Genomic DNA, 27,786 nt, shown 5'->3' with positions numbered 1-27,786 from the left:
CTTGTTTAAACCAAGGAACCATGCTGTTTTCCCTTGATGCTATGTTGAACTGCCTTGCTCTTGGATTCACTTTCGGTTATTCCACAGGAATTGAGTGTTGTCCTGGAATTGCTTTATATTTTATGTAGATTTTATGTAGAATTTTCTCTTCCGTTTTGTAGACATTGAGTGTTGTCCTGGAATTCTGGAAATCCTTCTCTCATGTCCAGGTATTAGAGCTATGCGAAATGTTTATTCTATAGTTATAGTTCAAGCAGTACTTACTACAATTATCTTTTTTCTTATATTTTATATTTTTCTTTGATAAGTTTTGTTTAATTTTTCTCTTGCAGGATGTAACTCGGGCAATTCGTGAGGCTTGAGATTTTGGATGCAAGGAGTGAGCTTTGTTAGGTTATAAATTGCCTTGCTAATGTGTAAAAGTCATATGAAGAACAGTAATGGAAAACATGTGATTTATGGTTTGATACTACTAAATTTGATGAATACAACTCATTTTGTATATTTTGTATTGGTGGTTTGCTTATATTAAAAATATAATTGTTGTTTGGTATTATCACGTTACAACATGAACATTAAAGACAACGGTTAGAAACGTTGTAAAAAATACGTAAACCACAACGGTTTTTTTTTTTTTTTGTGAAAAGTGATAAAAGACAACGGTTTTATCAGTTGTAAAAGCATATTAAAATTATATTACAACAGTTTATAACTATTGTAAAATACAAAACGAGTAAATATTATCTACCATAATAGTTTATATCTGTTGTAAAAAAGGTCTACCACAACGGTTTATATTTGTTGTTGAAATTATCTACCACAACGGTTTTAAAACGTTGTCGTATCCTTCATAAACAAATTTTGAGCATATAAACAACAACGGATAAAAATCGTTGTCAAATGTCTACAAAGACAACGGATTCAAAACCGTTGTCGTAGGACAATACATTCTACAACACCCTCAGTTACAACAGATTTTTGACCCTACGACAATGGATAATATCCGTTGTCGTTTGCAGTTTTTGTTGTAGTGATACCAATGGAGATATCATGCATCCTTTTAAACCCATGATCTTTCCAAATCCTTCCAATGTGGACCTTTGATTGAACCCCAACAATCATCTCCTCAAACGAAGGACCACAATTACTCTCATGGTCCAGGTCTCCTTGTGAGCATCTGGTCACCCTGAACTACTCCGGGTCTCCCCGCGAACATTCAGTCACCTTGACCTGCTTCAGGCTGCCTTGTGATCATCCAGTTACCCTGACCTGCTCTAAACCTCCCCGCAAGCATCAGTCATCCTGACCTGCTCTAGGCCTCCCCGCAAGCATCCGCACCCAGTCACCTTGACCTACTCCCGGCCTCCCCGCGAGCATTCGGTCACCTTGCCTGCTTCAGGCCTCCCTGCGAGCATTCGGTCACCTTGCCTGCTTCAGGCCTCCCTGCGAGCATCCAGTTATCCTGACCTGCTCCAGACCTCTCCGTAAACATCCAGTCATCCTGACCTGCTTTGGGTCTCCCCTCAAACATGCGCACCCGGTCACCTTGACCTACTCTGAGCCTCCCTGCGAGCATTCGGTCATATTGACATGCTTCGGGCCTCCCTGCGAGCATCCAATCACCCTGACCTATTCGTCTCCTCGCAGGTATCTGGTCACCCTGACCTGCTTCAAGCCTCCTTACAAGCATCTAGTCATCCTGACTTGTTCCGAGCCTCCCTGCGAGTATCCGATCACCTTGACTTGCTTCGGGCTTCCCTGCAAGCATCCAGTCATCTTGATCTGCTCCGAGCCTCCCCGCAAATATCCGGTCACCCTGACCTATTTGCCTCCCCACAAGTATCCAATCACCCTGACTTGCTCCAGGGCTCTCTGCAAGTATCTGATCACCTTGACCTACTCCGGGTTGCCTGCGAACATTCGGTCACCCTGACCTACTCCGAGCCCACCCTCAACTTTGTTCAAGGTTGCCCCACGTGGCATCTAATCTGGACCATGACTCTGATATCATTTGTTGGGACCGAAGGATGTCCACATATCTCCATAATGACATGATATTGTCCACTTTGGGCCTAAACCCTCATGACTTTGCTCTTGAGCTCTACCTAAAAGGTCTCATACCAATGGAGATATCATGTATCCTTTTAAACCCATGATCTTTTCCAAATCTTTCCAATGTGGGACTTTGATTGAACCCTAACATTAACGGCCCATAGTACTAGCCCCATAGATATGGAGGGAGGTAAATACAGGTATATAAGCCTTAGGCGTATGGTGAGATAAACCACATGTCGTCAGTTCCTAAGAATCGACCTCTGACCATTATACCAGAGATACCATACGCCCACCATCTGCGCTAAGCTCTGGGGGCTGAGAGAGATGTCTTACTAAAATACACATATGATGGATGAATGAAGGAGAGCATCGAGTGTTTTATGTGATCGTAAAGTACCTTTAAACTTAAAAAAAATTCTATAAATGGCCGTTAAACCTATTATGTTATATGACACTGAATGTTGAACTATGACTCAAGCATATGAGCAGAAGATGAAAGCTGCAAAGATGAAGATGTTAATGTGGATGTGTGGACATACGAGAATTGACAAAATAAGAAATTAGAACATTAAAGAGAAAATCAAAGTTATATCTATTTAGGAAAAACTCTGAGAGACATGTTTAATATGATACGGACATATACTTATATGAACAATAAATACTCCGATTAGATGATATAAAACTATGATAAATATACACATAAAACGAGGAAGAGAAAGATAAAAAATGCTGGGTTAGTAATAATAAAATAATATAAAATTTATTTACATATATATTTCTATAAAATATTATACACTAATACCAAGCACCCCACACGACCTACCCATAATCGTATATAGAGATGTAAATTAAAAAGCCAAACATGTTTCTATATAGGAGAATATTTTTATTATTATGTAAGTATAGATCATAATACAGTTAAAATTAGAGTTTAATAACATAAAAATACTCATATAGTCAACTCTAAGATAAATCCAAATTAAATTTGTCACTCGATTATTTTTATATATATACTTTAAATAATTTAACTCGTTTTGATTTAACTGCATGCAAAGGGTAAGGGATCTATTCTATTCTTACCGTGCCGAAACGGAAACCTCATCACTAACTAATTGATTAAGTTGTCGACCGCAATATTTAATGCATTCTTATACTGATCCACCTCCTCCCGTCCACTATCACTTCCACTGACACAATTCTTCTTCCCGTCTCCTATCTTTCTCTTTTTCTTTTCTTTCGCTTTACCTCATTCCTTGCTTGGATACTCCAACCCCAATGCCACAACTCTTTACCCCGTAAAAAGTTGAGATCGGCGACAAGAAAAAAGCAAAAGAAGCTAATCTTCCGCCAAAAAGCAGAAAAAGGATCGCCGAGTAGCCTTCTGATCGATCGAAGGAACCGATCCAATACATATAGCGAGAATGCCCGCCGTCTCGCCCTTGATCTCTTTCTCTTGGAACCAGAAGAAACCCAAGGAGCAAGAGGAAGAAGAAAGGGAAAAGGTAAAGGGCGTACGGAGATGGCGAGCATCGGCAAGCAGCCTGCAACAGGCGGAGGGGAGACCTCCGGCGGGCCTAAGATGGGGAGGACGTTATCGAGGAAGATGACACGGATACAGACCACGCATGACGTGCAGCAGGAGGAGGATGCGCCCGCCCCACCGGCCCCAGCCGACAGTGAGCTCGTCCCCGCTTCACTCGCTTCGATCGTTCCCATCCTTCGCGTGGCCAACGAGATCGAGCAGGATAATCCTCGAGTCGCCTATCTCTGTAAAAACTCCACCTTACTCCGAGCTTAGCTCGTATATTGTTCTTGATGATGTCCAAAGTGTAATGTTGCGATATAGCAAACGTAAATTTCGTTGTTCCTCTATATTTTCTAAACATAGAGCACTCAACTATGCCGGTGCAGTATCTATATACATTATCTAGCTTTTGACCTTTGGTCTTGCCTGGAGGGTTGCTCAAGATCTTTAAGCGGTTTTCGCATACTCAATGTATGTAGGACTGCATTCGTTCACTTATCTTCTCGTTTGAGCTATGTGGTATATCATCATTGAATTAGTTCTCAAGATATTAAAGTCCTGTATTTTAATTTTTCAAACATGCCATCTAATTCCCATAACCTCCGTGGATTCAATACCTTCAGTTTTGTAGGATAGCCTAGGGGAGAATGACCAACATAAAACTAAAGGGCAAGGGAATTTGGGATAACTAGAGTGTCTGGTAGTACTGACTTTTGTTTCTCCTTTTCTATCGCTTACTAACTGATGAATGCCACCTAGACTTTCTCCAAGATAGTGAGTTTATTTTTCTTTGGTGGTTACTAAAATTTCAAATTGCTAACATTTCCATACTATTCTGCATAATCTTTTTGAAATCTTATATGATTGATGGGAATTGTTTTTTTTTCTTTCTGATCAAGGTCGTTTTCATGCATTTGAGAAGGCCCATAATCTGGATCCTACATCAAGCATGCGTGGTGTTCGTCAATTCAAAACATACCTCTTACGCAGGCTAGAAAGGGTACATATATATTAATTGATAATGATTTTTCCCCCAATATTTTTGTATCTTCTTGATCATGTTGTTTTTTTTTATTAGATTTTACCTGGAATACCAAATCCTAATGGTTTTAAGCTATTAGGAAAGTAACAAAATTGTATATTTTTGTTTCACCAGTCAAAATCTTAGTCTTAACACTTATTCGTTCTTTAGGTGGGATTTGTCTTGGATCTTACAGAGTAAATCAGAATAATGAGGCTGTTTTCTTTTTTGATAATATTTGCTTGCTATGTCGAATCCTAATGGTTTAAGCTTTTAGGAAAGACACAAAATTATATACTTTTATATAACAAGCCAAAACCTTAATCTAACACTTGGTGTCCCCAGGGCGTAGCACAACTAAGGGCGCATGGTTTCGTGGCTGAGAGGTTCAGGGTTCGATCCTCGGGGTGTCATTACCTGGGGTTAATGTCTTGGCCATGCGCTTTCAACTGTGTAACTTCATTTACCTCCCTCCATATTCGTGGGACAGGTTCTAGGCCACTGATGTGGCGGTTCCACATTTTCTTAATCTAACACTTGGTGTTGTGATTAAGGAAGATTTTAACCATAACAAACATGATTGTTTTAATTTTTTTTACATGTTTACTTTAGTTTGTGAGCATAGATCAAATTGAAAAGGAACAAAAAATAGAATTATTTTTTGAATAATGTTAATACATTCATGGTAGTTGCACCAAAATTTGCATGAACTCTACTTGTCCACACAGCTCGAGGGGTTAAGGTCGACTTATGCTCAGAGATCAGAATATCATTTAAAATTAATTGTATTGTTGTAATGGTAGAAACTACACAATGCAACAATAATGATCATTTTAAATATTTACACGTTTGTTTTACCCTGTGAACTTAGATCAAGCTGAGAAGGAACAAATATTTTTTTTTGAATAATGTTGGTACCTTCGTGCATAAAAATTTGCTCCATCTCTACTTGTTCACATGGTTTGGGATCTTGTCATAGTGTAGAGGTGCTAGTGTTTGAATGAGGGGTATGACATGACAACGATGACATGATACAAGAGAGAAAGCAGAGAGAGCGACTAGGTTTATAGTTTAAAAACACATCTTGTGTGTTTAAATTTAAGGCCTCCCATTGTGTTTATGGCACTATTACTAACAATTGCATCTATTCATTATTTCTCATTTATTTTTTTCTTTAGTTTCCATGTTTAACCAGCATTTTCACAGCCCATTTAACTTTTTCCTATTTGCACTTAATCCTCTACTTGTATGTCAATAATTCAATTTCATATATACGCGACACTTTCCCTCAAGTAGGGATGTAAATGAACCAAACGGTTCGCGAGCTATTCGGAGCTCGATTCGGTAAAAAGCTCGTTCGAGTTCGTTCGTTTATCTTATCGAGCCGAGCTCGAGCTCAATTTCGAGCTCGATAGTTTTATCGAGCCGAGCTTAAGGATATTCGGCTCGTGAGCTCGCGAACATGTTCGTTTATAGGCTCGCGAGCCAAAAAAACGAGCCTTAAACCGAGCAAAAAAACGAGCTCTAAAACGAGCCTTAAAATGAGCTTTAAAATGAGCAAAAAAACGAGCTCCAAAACGAGCTCTAAACGAGTCCGAAAACAAGCTCGAGCTCGCTTAACGAGTTTGACTCGTTAATTTTGATAATCGAGTTAATAACAAGTCGAGCTCGAATTGTTTGCGAGCTTGATAATTCTAAAACGAGTCGAGCTCGAGTCTTGTGATAAAAGCTCGATTCGAACTCGAGCCGAGCTCGAGCCCGAATATAACTTAAACGAGCCGAGCTCGAGCGTAATACCGTTCGGCTCGTTTACATCCCTACCCTCAAGATGGAGGATGTATATCATCTTGTCAATGCATGTTATATAAGAACATAATTGCAACCATAACTTTTCTATTACAATGTTTTATGCTTGCTTAGTGTGTTTATGGGCACCTGGATCACTAGTCATTTTGAAACAGTATGGATAGTTGCTTATTTTCAGAGTACAATTGGCAACTTTCCATCAAAAGATACAATATCCTGATGTAGGATAGTCTGACTTGGCAACTTGTCCTAATCTCTATAAAAAGTGCTTGTAATGTGCACACCTCTATTTTGATACGTCAATTTTCTTTCAGGAGCTCTCTTAAGTATCTAAGGTTTTGAGAAGCAAGCCTGCAATATATATGTCAGCAAACATAACTTTTTAGTGCTAGCTGGGGCCAGATAAACATAGTGAATAACTTAGAAATCTATTATTAAACATTGATTACGCTGCGACCTATATTTCTAATTCTTTTGTATTATAATAGTTTAACTTTAATTTCTGAATTACTTTCCATTACTGTATAATTGTAAATTTTCAGAGTTGACAAACTGGACAAATATGCTTACTTTGTGAATATATTAGACATTTGTAATCCAAAGGGATAATCATAGTTGTTGTGTGATGTTATATGATTGTTCATATGATTCATTCATCAGAGGACACTTAGAGTATACAAAAGATGTTTAATAATAAGTTCAATGAAGAAATTAATGAATGGGCATCAGTTATTGAAAACCCAATCATTGTATATTAGTATTGCTAATTTGTTTTTAATGGTTTTTAAGAAAAGAATAGTGTAATTTATTTATTTGCAAAACTTTGTATACTAAATACTTCAAAACATGAGCGTTCAATTCTTTAAATATTTTTGTAGTCTTGAATCTCACTCAACTTAAAAGTGGCATTGCACCTAACAACGTGGAACTGTAAATGGAAATTTTCCTAATCTAGGATGTTCTTTGAGATCTTTAATAGTGGCAACAATGTTAAGTTTGGCATAGGATTTTGTTGAGATTGCCGCAGGGGAAGATCTTGCAACATGGCGAAAACTTGACAAATTTAAATTTTCTTCACCTGCAATGTATGTTAGGATTAAATACAAATTTAAAAACCATTTTTTCAATTAGTATAATACCTCGTGGAAGCTACTCACGGGAAGATGATCAATCTCTATATTTACATGGCCTAGAGCACTTGTCCTGGTGAAGAGGTGCTACCATCCGCAAGAGGAGAGAGTATCCACTTTTCTAAATGATGAATGAGAAGGAGATGGTTGAATACCCATAAGGGGGTTGATGACACAATGAGGGAGGTGAGCGGTGATGATGACCAAGGTTTTTTTGCAAGGTCTTGTAGCACACTTACATTATGTCTCTCTTAATTTCTGTATGTCTCAGTTCATGAGACATTTATATAGGTCATCCCCAACCACCTTTAAATCCCTATATATCAATTCCTAGGTTTTAGGAAAAAATTTACTAAGCTTTAAAAGCTTATTAATTAGTAGTTCACCTCATAGTTAATCTAGAAATAATTTTAAATGAAGTTATTAATTTTCAGCTCTTGTAAACTAATTAAAATAATTTCTTCAATACTTGTAGAATTTATTTTGGCTTTTAGAATTTTAAAATTTAATTTATTTCTTATTAAATTTATTTTTTGTAGTCAATTTTAATTGCATAAACCAACTCTTAATTTTTCAATCAAACCTCTATTTCCTACAAAAGAAGGAAGCAATTAGGGAAAAAAGAGTGAAGATTTTGTTCAATTATTCCTTTGATGGAAGGAATGAGGGAATGAAAAAGTTTTAAAATTTTATTTGTCTAAGATAAAAAAAAAAAACACACATTTGATTTTTTTCATGCTTGGATTTGAAATTCATTCGGTGCAAAAGTGAGTTTCTTTGCGTAGAAGCAATATAGAGGAAAATTAGTATCTATTGCTAAAATAGTATCACTATTAGAATCTTTTATTGCAATCTAGTAATTATATGAAAAAATTACTCATAGTATGCAATTACATAGCAATGAATCAATTAATCCAATTATCTTTATTATACTATCACTAACACATTCATCAATATTGTCGCCATCGTGCTTGTCCCAACTATTTGTGGTTTATTGCATGAATTTTATGCCATCATTATTGAACTTTATTTAAGAATTTTCCAAATTGATTTCAAAATGAGATCCTGTTCCATTCCAAAATGATTTGGAGTAAATTGTGCTGGGTCTGGTGGTTGTGTAATCCGAGCATGGGCAAAATAACAGTATAACACCGCTTTGGCGAAATCGAGGCTAGAGTTAGACTCTATCTCTTTAAGACGAATTTACCTCGCACATGGTGCTCACGGAACACGACAGTCATCTCCCAAGATACAACGACTTTATCTTGCAATAGCAACACTGCAAATTGCAAGACCTCCGAATTGAAGAAGCATCTCGAACTCTCTAAATGCAAGTATGGAATGCAATACTTGCTTTGCTTTTTATTGGAATGAAAAATGAGAATGTGAGGGATCTTATTTATACCAAATAAAAGGGTATAAGAACCTCTTGTTCAATTAGATCCCATCCATCAAACTTGAATTGGATGGTCTAGATTGCATCCCTTCCCAAGAGACATAATACCTCTTCATTAGATGCCTTCTTTTTTGAAATTAATGGTTCAGATTGAACCAATGAAGAGACACTTAAAACTTTCAAGTTGGATGAGCAAGATTTGTCAATCTTGACCCAACGATCTAGATTTAATTTCTCATTCGCATTAAATTTCCAATAATCCCCCACATGAATGAAAGTTAATGTATGCATGTTATCACTTCAGGAGAGGTAGCTTGTCTGCGTAGTGAACGTGATGTCTTGAACTACTTAGCCGTTTGTGTAAACTAAGACAATGGTACCTACACAATAACATTTCTCACTTCTTTATAGTTCTCATTGTTTTGTTTGTTTTGGCTATGGACAACATTTCGAATTCATAAGTATTTCATTGAAGTAGTCCATCTTCACACTTATATAGGTGACCTCCTATAAAGAGTATCCTACCATACTCTACTTTTTCAAGTATAAGAACTATTAATAGTTTATAACTTAACCTCACTATATATTATGGGTAGTACATTTCCATCCTAGGAATGAGAGGGGAAATAGTCCAAGTGATTACACGAATTTTCATAATTTCATTGTCCCATTGAAACAAGATCTTAGGATCTCCAATTAACAAGGTTAGGTTACTACTATGAATGTTCTTATTTGTAGATTTTTAATCTCATTCCTCTTGATGTGCAACATATTTGATTTCTATTCAAACCTTTTGTAAATGGATCCGCTAAGTTATCTTCGATTTGACATAATAAATAATTCCGTTAGAGATCAACTACCTAATGTTATTGTGTCGTTGACGAATATGTCGTGACTTATTATACATGCTATTTTGTGCTCTTGCAATTGCCGAACAATTATCACAATGTATCATCACGACAGACACTGACTTATCCCAACATGGGATATCTTCTAAGAGGTTATGAAGTCATTCAATTTCTTCTGCGACTTTATTAACTCAGATTCCATGGTCGATCGAGCTATGCGCGTTTGTTTCATGGATTTCCAGGACACTGCTCCACCACCAATGGTAAATACATATTCACTGGTGGATTTAGAATCTTTTGTATCAGATATCCAATTTGCATCACAATAGCTTTCTAGTACTGTTGGATATCTCATATTGTGTAATCCACACTCTAAAGTGTATCTTAAATATTTAAGAACCCTTATTAATGTCTTTCAATGGTCATTATTTGGATTACTTGTAAATATACTTAATTTGTTGACTGTGTAATATCCACACGTGTGCAGTTAGTGATATACATTAAACTGCCAATTATCCTCGAATATTCCAATTGGGATACAGGTTCACCATGGTTTTTAGCCAAATGCAAGCTTAAGTTGATTAATGTTTTTACCGGAGAAAGATCATATGCATTAAATTTTCTTAGTACTGTCTCAATATAATGAGAAAAGGATAATTCCATCTAATGTCTTATCAATCTTAATCTGAGTATAACGTCCGCTATACTCATATCTTTCATATTAAAGTTCTTGGTCAACATCTTTTTAGTAGTCCTATTATATCATGATTACTATCCATGATGAGTATATCATACAGATAATGACAAACGAGTTAGGTGTGTCGCGTGCCTTTGATATATATGCATTTATTACACTTGTTTATTTTAAATCCATTTGACATCATAGTTTTGTTAAATTTCGCGTGCCACTGTTTCAGTGCTTCTTTTAATCCATATGCCGACTTCACGAGTCTACACACCTTATTTTCTTGTCCTGCAGCCACAAATCCTTCAGGTTGCTTTATATATATTTTTTCTTCTAATTCACCATTTAGAAAGACTGTTTTCATATCTATTTGATGTATCTCAAGATTATGTATTGCATCAATAGCAATGAGTACTTGAATGGATGTGATCTTGTTACTGGTAAATAGGTATCAAAGAAGTCAAGGTCTTCCTTTTGTTTGAATCCCTTTTCCACTAGTCTTGCCTTGTACTATTCAATAGTTCCATCAGTCTTATATTTCTTCTTTAGGATCCATTTACATCCTAAAGGCTTGATTCCAAGTGGAATATCTACCAATTCTCAAGTATAGTTTTGTATGATGGAATTTATTTCACTATTGATGGCTTCTTTTCAAAAGGGAGCCTTGAGACTTGATCTTGGTTCATTTTCCAACATATAAGTCATGAAATCAGGACAAAATGAATTTACTATTTTGGCTCTCTTACTGTGTCTTGGTTCTTCATTATTTCTAAGATTAAGATTATCCATATTCGCAATTTCATATATTCTTTTATTTGAACTTTCTTCGTTCCTATCTTTACAAGGAAAGATATCTTCAAAAAATATAATATTCTTTGATTTAATTGTTGTTCCAACATGTACATCAAGAACTGTTGATTTGTGCACTAAAAATTAATATGTACTACTATTATTGACATATCCAATAAAAATACAATCGATTATCTTTGGTCCTATTTTGATTTGCTTTGGCTTAGGTATTTCCACCTTAGCCAAACACTCCCACACTTTCAGATCTATAGAAGGCTTATGACCCTTCTATAACTCATAAGGAGTTGACAATAAATTTAAATTCACAAGTTGTTGCAAAGTATTATAATTTACATGTCCAAGTCTAACATACCATAAATTAGAACACTCGACCAAATAAGCAGAATTTATAATTTTTTTGCCATTGAATTCATGGTGTACAATCATTATATTCATTTTAAATAGACCGTTCTCCATGGACCTTCTACCATGAATTGACCATTTTTATCCATACATACTTATTTGACTCAAACGTTATCTTGAAACCAGCTTTGACAAGAGCCCACACTAGATTTTTTCGGATGTCGGGAACATGAAGCACATTGATTAGGGTCACTTCTTTGCCTGACGTCATCTTCAGTACTACCTTGCCAAGACCAACAATGTTGGAAGTTGCAGAATTGCCCATGATTAGTTTTCTCCCATTAACTAGGGTGTAAGTTGAAAACTGAGACTTGTTAGAGAAAATGTGCCGTGTGGCACAAATATCGACCCACCACTGCCTTGAATTACCCACTAAGTTAGCTTCAAATACAACGACAGTCGGGTCTAATTCTGACATGCCTATTGACACCAAGGTTTAAAATCTCGACTTGTGCTGAGGTTTCGGTTCCAGACTGGAACGATACGATTTTGGTATCATATAGTGTAGTGTCGATACAGTTTCGGTACTTTTTTATTTATATATAGTAATTATTAAATAAATATATTTATTGTGTATAATTAAAAAATAAGTTATATATTAATTTTATATAAGTTCTTTGAACAATTTAATATGGTTAGAAAAAATAATTAAATATAATTTTCTTTAAAAATATATTAATAACTCGAATTAAAATTAATATATCATAATTATATAAATTAATTGTTTATTCATTGAATTAATTATTAGTTTAAATCTTATATATTTAAAATAGTAAAAAAATATCAATTAAACAATAAAAAATTATAATAAAAAATTATTAGAATATAAATATGATTTATTAGAATTTTTAAGTAAAATTTAAAACCGTAAAAAAGAATTTTTATAATATCAATTAATATTTTTTTATTTTTTTAAAAATTATATATATATATATATTATAGGGATAATTTAATTAGAATTTATGAAAGTTTATTCAAAATATCACATTTCAGTTGGGAATTGTTTAAATTAGTTTTTTTTTTCTTTCGTAACAGTACGCACCTGTGAGCGGCGCTAGGAGCATTGTGCGATGCTTTTGGCGGTGGCGGAGACGTCGTGCGACACTTCCGAGGCCGGCGGAGGCGTCGCTCGACGCTTCTGGCACCGACGGAGGCGTCCTGCTGTGCTTCTGGGGGCGCCAGAAGCATCGTGGAACGCTTCCGGGAGCACTGGAAGTGTCGCGTGATGCCTCCGCCTGTGCCGGAAGCATTTGGCGACGCTTCCGGCGGTGCGGAGGCGTCCTGCGATCATTGATCGCACGCAAATGACTGCACACAGAATTTATTCACTTGGGGTGCCGTTTTCACTTACGCACTGGAATGGTAAATTCCGACAGTTTCGGACGGCACAACTTGTCACTTCAAACGCTGATTGACACTAACTTATCTTCAGTCATGTGCACTCGAGTGACTTTCTTTTGACGTCTGTCGTCTTTGCCTTGTGATTCGGTTTGCCATAGTTGTGACATGTTCCTTGGAACTTCTTGGCCCTCCCTTGGCTCTGCCCTTTGCCAGGATACTTTCTCTTCTTGCCAGTGTTTAGTTCCATCATATTTGCCTTTGCAAATATAGGCATTTTTGTTGATTTTGATTGCTTGCGATTGTCTTCTTCAATCCGCATTCTTACAATCAGATTCTTAAGTCCCATCTCCTTTCGCTTGTGCTTTAGATAATTTTTGAATTTTCTCCATGAAGTTGGAAGTTTCTCGATTATCACGTCAACTTGAAAGGACTTATTCATTATCATGCCCTCAGCATGCAGATTATGTAGGATTAACTGCAACTCTTGAATTTGAGTTGTCACAATTTTGGAATCAATTATCTTGAAGTCTAAAAATTTGCCGACAATGAATTTCTTTAGTCTAACATCTTTTGTTTTGTACTTCCTTTCGAGAGATTCCCATAATTCCTTTGCAGTTGACATTGGACTATACACATTGTATAACGTGTTATCCAAGCCATTGAGGATATAATTTCGACATAAGAAGTCATTGTGTCTCTAAGCATCATATGCCACCTTCTTTCCTTTATCAGTCTCGCCGATATTGAGGGGGCATCTTCACATAAGAATCTCGCAAGGTTCAACATGGTTAGGTAAAACAATATCTTTTGCTGCCACCTCTTGAAATCGGTACCTGTAAACTTCTCCATTTTCCATATGTGCCAGTGGAACAGGAGCCGTCGATGATGAATTCATCAAGATTGTACGGAAAAGATTCGTCTTAAAATTGTTGGATCTGGTGGAGGTGCAATCTGAGCGCGGACAGAATGACGGTATAACATCGCTTTAGTGAAGTCGAGGCTAGAGTTTAACTCTATCTCTTTAGGACGAATTTGCCTCGCACACGGTGCTCACAAAATACGGCAATCGTCTCCTAAGATACAACAACTTTATTTTGCGATAACAGCACTGCAAATCGTAAGACCTCCGAACCGAAGAAGCTTCTCGAACTCTCCAAATGCAAGTATGGAATGCAATGCTTGCTTTGCTTTTTATTGGAATGAAAATTGAGAATGTGAGGGATCTTATTTATACCAAATGAAAGGGTATAAAAACCTCTTGGTTCAATTATATCTCATCCATCCAATTTGATGGTCTAGATTGCATCCTTTCCCAAGAGACACAATACCTCTTCATTAGATGCCTTCTTTTTTGAAATCAATGGTTCAGACTGAACCAATGAAGAGGCACTTAAACCTTTCAAGTTGGATGAACAAGATTTTTCAATCTTGATCCAATGATCTAGATTTAATTTCTCATTCACATTGATTCCAATAGATTCCTCTCAATATAAGCACTCGTGGACTACCACATCCGTCAATGTAGGACTAGGAACGTGGATCACTTTGTCTTCCACAATAAATATTGTTGAACTTCTTGGCCATGTTTGTCAAATTTATTTGTAGTTTATTTCTAGTTCTATATTAAGAAGTCATGGTGTGAAGTTCCAGATTATGACTCTTCAAGATTTAGAAATATTTCCACTAACTTAAACTTTGAATCCAAGCTTACTTATTACTATGTTGTAATATATAGTAGTTTTAAATACCATTTGTTATATCCCATTGTGGGATTAACATAACATCTTGCAGGAGGATCAGATGATTAAATTAAATTTGTAATAAATGATGATAGAGGGGTAATATTTATATTCCTAAATGCATGACTGTTGCTTTTTTCAGGGCATGACTTAATTTTTATATGGAAAAATTTGTTTGTTATGTTTTAATTTTGTGCTTGCTTTCCATTTAGTGGTTTGGTATTTATTTCGAAGAGTCAAGTAATATTCTATAAATTTGCACCAGTAATGGAAGAAAAAAAAAATTTGCTGTTCAAGATAATCCGAGGCAAAGTTTTGGCACAGTGGCATACTATATTAGCATAAAAGTTTTGAAGAAAGATCTAGATTTTTTTTGTCTTTGTTGTATCATAGAAGTGAAAATTCCGTATTGGGGGAAATTTTCAAGGTAAGTGATTCAACACATCTAGCGTAAGCTCTGCATATTATCCACTATTTTACCTTTTTGCTCCAAGTTGGACAAAGCTAGTTAGTATTTGCCAAAGAAGAGGTTGAGAGGGCTGATGCTGATGTGAGAAAGATGGTGTGGTGTTCTGCTACAGTGCTGCATTTTGGTTCTGGAGTGGAACAAGGGCTTCTCACTTTATACACGCTTGACATCAATGTGACTTTGAACCATTCTAGCATATATTTTTATTCTTTTCTGTCAAAAGTGTCATATATCCTACCTTAATTTGAGTGCGAGGCAGTTTTCTAACTAGCACAGTCAAACAAGTACTTGCCAGATCATTGTTCTTCTACTTATGTGGTCTTTAGTAATCTTGTTAAATTTATTTTCTCATGTGACTGCAGGATGAAGCTGAAACAAGGCCACAACTCGCTAGAAATGATCCAAAAGAAATACAAAAGTACTATCAGCGTTACTATGAAACTTACATCAAGGAAGGTGCTGCTAAAATAAAACCGTAAGACTATCATAGATAGACTTTTTGATTATTGTACTTATCAGAAATTTTTTCTATAAAATACTATTACATCTTACTGCTACACGCCAATCTATGCTTGTACAGTGCTGATATGGCTAAACATTATCAAATTTTATCTGTGCTACATGATGTTCTGAAGACTGTGGTACCTCCTGAGAGAGTAGAAGATGAGGTTTGTCTTAAATTTTTGGAGTATACATGCTCTTTTGACATTTTGTATATTTTCTATCTAATATGAATATAGAAAACAATAATCCAGTAACTGAATCCATTCTTGCAGATAAAGAGGTATGCCAAAGAAGTCGAGAGAAAAAAAGGTCACTTTGCACAGTTCAACATTCTTCCTCTTCATGTTTCTGGTGCTTCTGAAATCATGGAGCTTCCAGAGGTGGCTTACCTATATATTTCCTTCTTGCTTGTGTAGCACTGTGAATTATTTTTTTTTTTACTTTTCCCTTTTAACATTGTGGTCCTTACAGATACGAGCTGCATTGTCTGCATTGCGTAAAGTGGATAACCTTCCAAGACCCAGATTGCAGTCCACAGCAAATTCACAAAACCTAACTAATAATACCTTGGTGCATAATGATGGGGATCATTCTATTCATGATTTGCTAGACTGGCTTGGAATTGTGTTTCGTTTTCAAGTAAAGAGCATAGTTTTTTATGAACGCAATCTTTCTTCTGTGCAAATTATACTGGCCCAATTTTTTGTTATTCAGTTGATAAACCAGAAAATACAATTTCTGTAAGTGCAGAAAGGAAATGTCGCAAATCAACGAGAACATTTGGTTCTGTTACTTGCAAATATTGACATAAGGAAAAGAACCCAGGATGATTATGCACTGGTAATTATGTTCCTGCAATGGTATTCCTATGCCCAGAGCTTGGCATGTTTACTTTTATGTGCATTTATAGCTCACCCCTCCTATTTACAGTTGGATAGTACAACTGTGAGCAAACTGGCAAAGCAAGTTTTTAAGAATTATCGTTCATGGTGTGACTATTTGCATTGCCCTTGTAACATCAAGTGAGTTATATATAATATATATAATTAGTTGGTTACTTCAAGACAGCATGCAAATTAAACCACATGATTTCAATCGATAATTTTACAATATTCAAAACAGGCCTTCCAGTTTTGAGGCTTCCGGTATTGTTCATGAGGATGCGCAACAACGGGAACTTCTTTATATTGGTTTGTACTTCCTTATTTGGGGCGAGGCTTCAAATATTCGGTTTATGCCTGAATGCCTTTGCTACATATTCCATCATGTAAGTGTAGTTTTATACATTAGTGACTCTTGCTTAATGCATACTAAAATTTTGTTTTATACATTAGTGACTCTTGCGTAATGCATACTAAAATTCTTATCCGATGTTCTGTTAACAAGAATGTAAAATCCAATCTAAAATTGTGAATAGAGAAAGTTCAGTTGGGATGTAATTATTATTAAAAATCATATTTTATGGCTAAAATGTTTTTTTTTTTCCATTTTTTATCATTTCATAATACATAGTAAGGTGTTTGTCACTATCCAGGGTGAATATGAACATCTATAACCTTCATAGGATCTACTATACTAGAAACTATTATTCATACCATGTACATTTCATGATGCCCAAACTGTTCAACAGTTAATTCATGCTTTAAGATTGATAAGAATAATGTTGTCACTTTGATCAACCATATAAGTGTCACATATGCAACATCAACTTTCATCAGGGGCAATTATATCTATATAATTACCATGTGTTGATTAATTAAACAATATTATTATGTCAAAAATGGATCTCTAGTCTAAGTGGTGGGTCTAAACTTTGTACGCAGTCCTAGGGATTCTATGTGGGCAAATTTAACATAACAACTGATAATAAAAGACATCTTAATCCCTCTTATCATGGTTTTTATTTTATTTTATTTACCATATAAAAGATACTATGATTGCTTTGATTATTTTTTATATTTTTAGCATCTGACAAACATAAAGTTCTTATTGATCTGATTATCGAACTTGTTTGTTAACATTATGTTCATTTTATGAAGTAAATCATAGTATTAACCAAAAAGAATTATGTGGTTCAGATTTTAAAAGACTTTTTTTTGTAGACTGAGGAAAAAATATTGATATTACATGATTGTATCTGTTTTCATTGTGCTATAATTTTATAGATAAAGTAAAAAATAGTAATTATAGAGTTGTGCACCTCTGATAATTATTGAAGGGGAAAGTTCATAGTGTCCAAGTAACTTTTTTTTTTATATAAAAGGATTCTTGTTTGTAATAAAAGATGGGTGACATTAGCCATCAAAATACAAAAATGAACAATTTCATTGAAATTGTTTGATTGCCATTCTCAAAGCTAAATTATTATGATGTATTAATTTTTTGATTACAATTGTAGTATTAGTTGTGAATGTTTCATGTGATATAAGTGTGCTATTTATGATGGAGGATTGATGACTTTTGCCCCTAATAGGAGAAAATGGATTATTTGATGCAAAATTGTTCATTTATGATTGTTTTCCTTCAGCACGAATAAAATTCATAATTTTTATATGTAGTTTTTTTTGTATGCATTTTTATTGCAGTGAAGTTGTTTGTGATGAAGGATGAGTGATATTTTACCCTCAAGAGGAAAATAAATAATTTCATATAAAAACAAAATTCTTTTTGGATTAATTCAACACGACAAAAATAATGAATTAAACTAACATTTCATTCCAATTCTAAGTTCAATAACAAATCTAAATGAATACAATGCAAAAATACTCTCTAAATATGTTGGTCATTGGGGAGGAGGGTCGAGGTCACAGATTGCCACACAAAGTGGCAAAGGGTCATTGATTTGGCTATTAGAGAGGGAGAAAGGAGAGAGATGGAGGAAAAGATGAGGTGGTGGCACACGACTAGAGAGGGAGTGAAAGGGGGAAGGAGATGAAGGGGAGGTGGTTGGTTGGATGCAGAAGAGGAGAAATAGTAGGCGACTGTAGGAAGGCAGTTGATTGGAAGAAAAGGGAATGGCTAATTTGGTTGCAAATTAACCACATGTTAATGAACAATCTGTGTCTGGAATAATAAAGGATGTTTATGTTCGCTTAGTAGTAAAATATATAAAATAAATAAGTTTAAGCATTAGTAAGCTCGGTTTGTTAACGTTCATAAAAAGTTCATGAATAATTTATGAACAAACTTATTTATTAATTTGTCTAAAATTTAATTATAAATTCATTTCTTATTTTTTTCAAATACAAATATAGCAATATATAAAATTTTATAATATTAAATTATTCATAATATGCTAAAAGGACATAGCATATAAATTTTCATGGATCAGACATTGATAACAACACTATTAGTTGAGCTTGATAAAAAGCTCGAGCCCAGCTCAACTTGATAAGGTTTTTAATAAACAAGCTTGAATAGAGTCAAACTTGGCTCTACTTGTTTATCCCCTTAATGGTTGATGGGTTTTATAATCAGTTGGAAGAAGTGAGGAAATGGGGAAGGATGAGAGGATTTAGGTTTTATGAAAGGGATGGGTAGCTAGAGGGGTCGCTAGCTAGAGGGGTCAAGAGAGAGAGTAGAAGTTGTTGTAGTGGAGAAGCATAACTGAATTTGTTGGAGAGGGACAAGGAAAACAATTCATTAGAAAACAAAAATTGGATTGAGTTTCTGTGTTTAAGACATTTGTTGTGACAAATTTGAAAACCGCAAAATCTTATTGAGAATGGAGCACATTTGGATATTTTGTTTGAGATGTCTTAGATTAACTTTTATAGTGCAATTCGTACTTACCATGATTGGACCATCTACAGTCGTGATCAAATCCACTAAATCATTATCTCATCTTTATCCGTTGAAGACATTATTTGTTGACTATATCATCAGTCAACTGCTATTTACCATCTATCGACTGACCATAGCCAATATCCCGAATCTTGACTGTGTCATCCACTGATTGCTACTTACCATAGTTCATTGCTCTTTGCCATCAATTGACTGATCAAAATTTTATTGCGACTCTATCATGTGCTGATTGAATCTTCTACTAACTCTATTCTATTCGTCCACTAACCAAGATTTTATCTCATTTAACATTTACAATACTTAAATCTAAACATCTATGTTTGTTATCACTAGTGGACTCGACTTGGAATAGAAGTTAATCTGTCACAAGTTTTTCCATTTACTTTGATACTAAAACACCTTTTCTTAGTCAAGTCATCGCCTAAATGAGATAGCTACCCTCGCCCAAGTTACAAGTTGCTCTCTCACATCTCACTTGCTAAGAGTTCACCTCTTGGGATTTTTTTTTTCTTTTAACATTATACCATTCTCACTCTACCTAGACTTCTCGTTTGCCAAGAGGTATCACCGTTGAATCTTCTTTCAGTTGCTTAGTATTTGGTCCATTTTGATCTATTAGAATTTCATTTGTCAACACCTGTTGGACTTCCAAATTCTATCTAGACTTCTCTTGTCAAATGTTCAGTTGTCCTCAATCCACTTGGACTTCACTAACTCTTGTTAATCTTTTTCATTGTGCCTGCATACTTGATACACGTGTTATCATGATACACATGAAATCATAGATATATCCTAACTTAAACTTTGGTACAAATATTGAAACCACAGGCAATACTAAAATATTTTTTGTAGCAACACAATCGCTATGCTGTTGTGACACATGTGAAGGTATATTTCATCATAATTTCTTCCTCAGCGACCTCTAGCTTGGGTGAAAAATTAGATTTGTTGCAAGGTTTACTCACAGCATTATTGTGTCTTGGTGATGACTTTAATAGTGCTTGCAGATTGCAACATGTAACAAAACTGTCACAAATAGCTGCGACATATGTATTTTTAGTGGATATTGTTGACGGGTGACTCATATTTGGATAAGGTTAATATGAGGGATGTTATGGAAGAAAAATCTGTTAAGATTGTTCGTAATAAAATTCTGTTAAGATTTTTCGTAATAAAATTCTGTTAAGATTTTATATAACAGAATTTTGTTGCGATTTTTCATAACAAAATTTTGTTACGATTTTATCGGGTCTGGAGTTTAACATTATTTATAGGGATTATTGTAAGCCTATTGTACAACAACAAACACAAGAATCATTAGATGTGATTCTCTTGTGTAGAGAGAATTCTAATAAAGCTTCAGCCGTTTTGTGGAGTAGGCACATCGCCGAACCACGGTAACTCTTCTTCTTTCTCTTCTTCTTCTCCTTCCTCGTGTTTGCTCTCCTTTTGTACGTCTTCGTCTTGTTGCTCCGCGCGATCTTTTTTCTCTCTTCCTCTTCTTCCTCGTTTTAGAGGTTGAGATGTGTTGCCCTCTCTTTGCGCAACAATTAGTATCAGAGCTACAAGTTTTGACGGATTTTTTCAACATGTCGGGGACAACTTCTGCGAAGTTTGATCTGGTGAAGTTGAGAAGGGTCAAGGACTTTTTGGTGCAACAAAGCATAGTGAAGGCGCTAGGAGAAAGAAAATCGGAAAGCATGAAGAGATCAGATTGAGAAGAACTTCAGGCGAAGGCAGTATCAACAATCAGGCTTTGTCTTACGGATGATGTGATGTACCATGTCATGGACGACGAGTCACCGGTGGCAGTTTGACAAAAGTTGAAAAGTCGGTACATGTCAAAATCATTAACAAACAAACTGTATCTCAAACAGAAATTATTTGGGCTGAAGATGACAGAAGGAATCGATCTGAGCCAACACATCAACGTATTCAACCAGATTGTAAGTGATTTGAAGCGGGTTGATGTGAAGATCGAAGACGAAGACGAAGACAAGGCGCTGATGTTGTTGAATTCTCTACCTTCATCTCCTACGTACGAGAATTTGGTTACTACTTTGATGTGGAGAAAGGAAACTCTCAAATTGGAAGAGATCATAGGTGCGTTGCTAGGTTTTCATCAAAGGAAGAAAACAAGCGATGAAGTTTCTCAGGGAGAAGGATTTGTGATAAATAGCAACCAAGAGTGTGGTAGGAGTAAATCTCGACAAGGAATGGGTAACAACAACAAGGCTCGTTCTAAATTGAGAAGGAAAAAGGTGATCACGTGCTACAAGTGTGGAGGCAAAGGTCATTTCAAGAGAAATTGTCCAGAGATAAAGAAACATGTTGCAGAGAACAAAGGTAGTTCGACAAAATCTACAAACATAGTTGAAGAAGAAAATTCAGAGAGCGGTGATGGAGATATGCTATCAGTTATGTCAAGTTCGGAGCAGCTGATGGATGCATGGATTTTAGACTCTGTATGTTCATATTACATGACTCCAAACAAGGATTGGTTTGACAAGGCAGTGGATTCTGGTTCAGTGTTGATAGGAAACGATGCGTTATGCAAAGTTATCGGCATAGGGAATGTCAGAATCAAGATGTTTGATAGTGTGATAGAACTTTATGTGATGTCAGATATATTCCGGAGCTAAGGAAGAACTTGATCTCACTAGGCACACTGGATGATATTGTTTGTAATTACAAATCAATGAGCGGGGTGATGATGGTTAGCAAGGGAGTTTTGACGGTAATGAAAGGACAAAAGGTAGCAGGAAACATCTACAAGTTGATAGAGACTATAATTGTAGGTGGAGCCGCCTCGGTGGAGTCTGAATCTTGTGGCATATGTGACTAGGGCATATGGGTGAACGTGGGATGCTAGAACTTCACAAGAGAGATTTGTTGAAGGGTGTCAAAATGTGCAAGCTTGAATTCTTCAAATTCTGTGTTCTTGGGAAACAGAGTAAAGTGCAGTTCAAGACGGCAGCAAACAAGACAGAGGGGATTCTGGACTACATACATACGGATCTCTAGGGATCAGCCAGTGTAGCATCACATGGAGGGTACTTGTATTTTGTGAGTTTTACTGATAATTTCTCACGAAAGGTCTGGGTATACTTTATGCATCATAAGTTAGAAATTTTTGCAAAGTTTAAATTATGGAAAATTGAAGTGGAGAATCAGACCGGAAGGAAGATCAAATGCCTTAGGTCAGATAATGTGACTGAGTACACGGATTCAAAGTTTTAAGAATTTTGTCAGCAGCATGGGATAATGAGGCATTTCTCGGTTCGCAGTATACCTCAGCAGAACAGGGTAGCAGAAAGGTTGAACATGACAATCATTAAGAAGGCAAGATGTCTCAAGCTGAATGCAGGGCTTGTAAAGAATTTTTGGGCGAAAGCAGTTAACATAACATGTTATTAATAGATCATCAAGGGTAGCACTAGAAGGTAAAGTATCAGAGGAAGTATGGATAGAGAATCAAGTAGATTACTCTCATCTTCGAGTTTTTGGATGTCTAGCTTATATGCACATATCTAATGAGGAAATATCAAAGTTGGATGTGAAGTCAAAGCAGTATATTTTTCTGGGGTATTAGAAAGGAGTTAAAGGCTTCAAGCTTTGGGATCTTAAGGCAAACAAAGTGGTGATCAGCAGAGATGTGGTATTTGACGAGAAAATTATGTTACAGCGTACTCAAGAAGAAGGAAAGAAAACACCACAGAGCAACATGGAGAAAGATATTGTGCAAGTGGAGCTAGAGACTCATGACTCTGATAATTCTAGCTCAGAGCACACGGAGCATCGCACTATGGCTAGTGGTAGAACTAGACGAGTCGTAAAACCACCCACTAGATACGAATTCGAAGACTTGGTATCTTATGCGCTTATCACTAGTAGCGGAGACCCTACATTTTTTCAGGAGGCGATGCACAACTATGAGAAGGACAGGTGGACGGGTGCTATGGTAGAGGAGATGGAGTCGTTGCATAAAAATCAAACTTGGGATCTAGTGGAACTTCCTAAAGGAGAGAAAGCTATAGGGTGTATGTGGATATTCAAGAAGAAAGAAGCAATGTCAGAAGGAGAAGTGAAGTTCAAGGCTCGATTAGTAGCAAAGGGGTATTCACAGAGAAAGGGGATTGACTATGAAGAAATTTTCTCTCCGGTGGTAAGATATACATCAATTAGAGTGGTGTTGGCTTTAGTGGCACATCACGATTTGCAACTTGAGCAAATGGATGTGAAGACGACATTTCTTCATGGAAATTTGGAGGAGCAGATTTTTATAACACAACCCGAGGGATTTAGTTAGCCCTGACAAGAGCGGTTGATTTGCAAGTTGAAGAAATCGCTCTATGGATTGAAACAATCTCCTAGGCAATGGTACAAACGTTTTGATTCATACATGATTCAAAACGGATATAGGAGATGTGAGTATGACTGCTGTATATATGTGAAGAGCCTTGAAGATGAATCACTGGTTTTCTTACTACTATACGTAAATAACATGCTCATTGTTGCGAAGAAGATGAAAGATGTTGACAAATTGAAGAGACTACTGAGCAAGGAATTTGACATGAAAGATTTGGGAGAGGCCAAGAAGATTCTTGGGATGGAGAGCTGGAGGGAGATTATGGTTGTCTCAATGTAGTTATGTGGAGAAGGTGCTGGATAAGTTCAACATGAAGAATGCAAAGTCGGTGAGCACACCCCTGACACATCACTTCAAGTTATCTCGTACAGTGTCCAAAGACGGATGACGAGATCCAAGAGATGTCAAAATTTCTTTATGGCAGTGCAGTTGGTTGTTATGCCATGGTTTGCACAAGATCAGATTTGGTGCAAGCAGTTAGTATGGTAAGCAAGTTTCTCTCAAATCCTGGTCGGCCACATTGGGATGCAGTGAAATGAATTTTCAGATACTTGAGAAATACAACTGATTATGACATCATGTTCAGTAGACAACCGGAAGATCCTTCAGTTGCTGGGTACGTTGATGCAGACTATGCCGGAGATTTAGATAACAGGAGGTCTACTACAGGATACGTGTTCACTGTAGCAGGAGGACCTATTTGTTGGAAATCTATGATACAATCTATTGTTGCATTGTCTACTACGGAGTCCGAGTACATGGCAGCAGTTGAAGCAGCAAAGGAAGCTTTATGACTTACAAGAACTGTGTGTTCAGCAAGGTGGAGTCAAGTTGTAATGTGATAGTTAGAGTGCTATCTATTTGGCGAAGAATCAAGTGTATCATGCGAGAACCAAGCACATTGATGTGAGATTTCACAAGATCAGAGAGTTGATTGTTTCCGGAGAAATTCAACTTGAGATGGTTCACACTGTAGACAATGCTGCAGATATGCTGACAAAGCCAGTGACTACAGAGAAGTTCAAGCATTGCTTGAACTTAGAGGGTGTTTGGCTAAACTTATTAAAAATAGCTTATAAGCTCGTACAACTTATAAGTTGTTTTAGGAGCTTATAAGTTGTTAAGTCTTATTTTAAAAATAAATTGTTAAAGTGTTTGGGTGAACTTATTACAATCAACTTAAAGATATTGATGTGTTTAGTATTATAAGATCTTTTTATTAATAAAATTATCAAAAAGGGTATAATACTATTAATAGAGGGTTTTGGGATTTTTATTAATAGAGGGTTTTGGGAGAATTTCTGTATCGGGGGAGAGAAAATTAGAAAGAGGCGTTGGCGGAGAAGATGACACAACGTTGGAAGAAAAGTCGGCGGAGATAAAAAGATATTAGGCTTATAAAAATTTATGGAGGATAAGATGGGGATTTATGAAATTATATAAGGATATTTTAAAGAAACAAATTATTAAAATAAGATCTTTTTTTAAAAAAGTAGGGTCTTCCATACTTTTTTAAAAACAACTTATAAGCTCCAAAACAGCTTATTTTGACAGCTTATAAGCTGTTTGAAAAAAAATTTACCAAACAAATTTGAAGAGCTTATAAGCAGCCAAACACCCTTTTAATGCATATCTCTTAATGCTAGAGGAAGGAAGTCTAGACCCAGAAATCCAGGTGGAGCTTTATTTAGATACTCGTGTTCTTCGAAGGGGTGAATATTCGTTAAGGTGGAGATTGTTGACGGGTGACTCATATTTGGATAAGGTTAATATGAGAGATGTTATGGAAGAAAAATCTATTAAGATTTTTCGTAATAAAATTCTGTTAAGATTTTATATAACAAAATTTTGTTGTGATTTTTCATAACAAAATTCTGTTACGATTTTACCGGATCTGGGATTTAGCGTTATTTATAGGGATTATTGTAAGCTTATTGTACAACAACAAACATAAGAATCATTAGATGTGATTCTCTTGTGTAGAGAGAATTCTAATAAAGCTTCGGCCGTTTTTGTGGAGTAGGCACATCGCCGAACTACGGTAACTCTTTTTCTTTTTCTTCTTCTTCTCCTTCCTCGTGTTTGCTCTCTTTTTGTGCGTCTTTGTCTTATTGCTCCGCGCGATCTCTTTTCTCTCTTCCTCTTCTTCCGCGTTTTAGAGGTTGAGAGGTGTTGCCCTCTCTTTACGCAACAAATATAGTTGGTATCTTTTCTCTCACCACTCTCTCTGTTCCCCATCTTTCTCCTTTCGTCTTCCTCTACGCTTTTTCTCTCCTACAATAATCTCATCTTCATTGTAATTAAGGTATCCTCGGTAGCATAGTTGTGACACTTCTTTGTAAATGAAGTATTATAATCTGTAAGAGTGCAAAAAAATCTGAATATTTAAACTCATTATGAGCATATACTAAGCTCCCCTAATATAACTCTTAATGGTAATGACTGAATCGTATTTTCATTTGAGCAACTCAAAAGTAAGGTTTTCTCAGAAAATATGACTCCAGAATTTGTAATTAAGTAACAACTAAAAATGAAAGACTCACTAGAAGTAACAAGAAACTCATCTAAAAGGCCTTCATCTAAGTCCAACCAATGTGGGCTCAACGTGGTTTGGATCCATGAACTGTACATAAAAACCCTAAATGCCTTTGAGAATCGAAAATTTCTATCTAAATAACATGTATTTATTTCTTTTGTGCTTGAATACAATTTCCATGCTGCATCAATAAAATGATATACAAACAAATAAAATAAATAGTATAACAGTACACTGCTATATATAACTTACTATTTTATTCTTGCCAACATGGTATTTATATTCTTTTGATACTAACACTTGGCTATTTTCATCAGTTATATTTTTTTAATACTTGCCATCAAATTCCAACCTTCAAATTTCTTGTTATATTTTTTTCATGTATGTTAAATGGTAATTTAATTATAATTTGTTATTGATAAATCAAATAAGATGGCGAACGAGCTTGATGGAATCTTAAACAGTAATGTTCATTCAGTCACTGGTGCTTTCTTTGAACCTATATATCAAGGCGAAGAAGAATCATTTCTGCAGAATATTGTGACTCCAATCTATAAGGTTTTGGTAAAGGTATTTGTATATGTCTCACATAAGTTGAGTGTTTATTATGCTATTATTCACCTGAATCTTCCTATTGCATCCTCTTTGTAACTACCTATACAATAATAGATGTCTGTTATGTTCAAATGTGGCAGGAAGTACAAAGGAGCAGACATGGTAGTGTCAGCCATTCAAGATGGCGAAACTACGATGATCTGAATGAATATTTTTGGTTAGTAACTTTTTAGTTCAAATTCTATTATCCAAGTGTTTTACAAAGTAATTCCTCTATTGCAGGTCAAAGGAGTGTTTTCATGATTTAGGTTGGCCAATTAATCCCCAAGCACATTTTTTTATGCATCCAAAGGCCACAAAATCTGAGGTTATCTTCATACCCAAGTATAATGATGGTTATTTGTTAGTGAATATTTAATTTTTTGCGTAAGCTCTTTAAGTAAGTTGCATAGTTCAGTTTGCCAGTTGTCATTCTTAAAAGATCTTGAGTAGAGAAAATATGGTTATGAAATAAATTTTTTGCTTCACAATTTTGATGCTGACAATACAGCAGCATAATTCTTTCTAGATTTGAAACCAGTATCAAGGATAATCACCAATATGACATTCCAATGCATGCAAGTGCTACTTTGTTGTATCATGTTGCTCCAATACCACTGTTGGACTTTTCTGGGTTACAGACCTTAAGTATCCTTGACACGACTAATGGTCATTGAGATCATAGGTTAATAGCTACATGGGTACAAGTTAAGACTATCTACTTGAGGTAGGAAGAGGAGAAAGAAATGAAG

At 35.7% G+C, this 27,786-nt stretch overlaps 1 protein-coding gene across 2 annotated transcripts in view; it reads left to right on the top strand.

The window, feature by feature from the left end:
* Nucleotides 1–3,213: 3,213 nt before the first annotated feature.
* The window catches only part of LOC122015104 (callose synthase 7-like), a 59,140-nt gene continuing 34,567 nt past the window's right edge, over nucleotides 3,214–27,786 (top strand). For both annotated transcript variants that reach the window (XM_042571793.1, XM_042571792.1), the window contains exons 1-12: nucleotides 3,214–3,824; nucleotides 4,480–4,580; nucleotides 15,590–15,702; nucleotides 15,808–15,895; nucleotides 16,004–16,111; nucleotides 16,203–16,370; nucleotides 16,482–16,571; nucleotides 16,662–16,753; nucleotides 16,854–16,998; nucleotides 26,873–27,010; nucleotides 27,136–27,212; nucleotides 27,278–27,362. In XM_042571793.1, the coding sequence (XP_042427727.1) occupies nucleotides 3,575–3,824; nucleotides 4,480–4,580; nucleotides 15,590–15,702; nucleotides 15,808–15,895; nucleotides 16,004–16,111; nucleotides 16,203–16,370; nucleotides 16,482–16,571; nucleotides 16,662–16,753; nucleotides 16,854–16,998; nucleotides 26,873–27,010; nucleotides 27,136–27,212; nucleotides 27,278–27,362 (1,455 nt within the window). In that variant the 5' untranslated portion in view covers nucleotides 3,214–3,574. The remainder of the gene's footprint in view (nucleotides 3,825–4,479; nucleotides 4,581–15,589; nucleotides 15,703–15,807; nucleotides 15,896–16,003; nucleotides 16,112–16,202; nucleotides 16,371–16,481; nucleotides 16,572–16,661; nucleotides 16,754–16,853; nucleotides 16,999–26,872; nucleotides 27,011–27,135; nucleotides 27,213–27,277; nucleotides 27,363–27,786) is intronic.

Source organism: Zingiber officinale, chromosome 8B (genome assembly GCF_018446385.1).
Source record: "Zingiber officinale cultivar Zhangliang chromosome 8B, Zo_v1.1, whole genome shotgun sequence".
In the NCBI taxonomy this organism is placed as follows: domain Eukaryota; kingdom Viridiplantae; phylum Streptophyta; class Magnoliopsida; order Zingiberales; family Zingiberaceae; genus Zingiber; species Zingiber officinale.
This window is presented reverse-complemented; position numbering and strand designations above follow the sequence as displayed.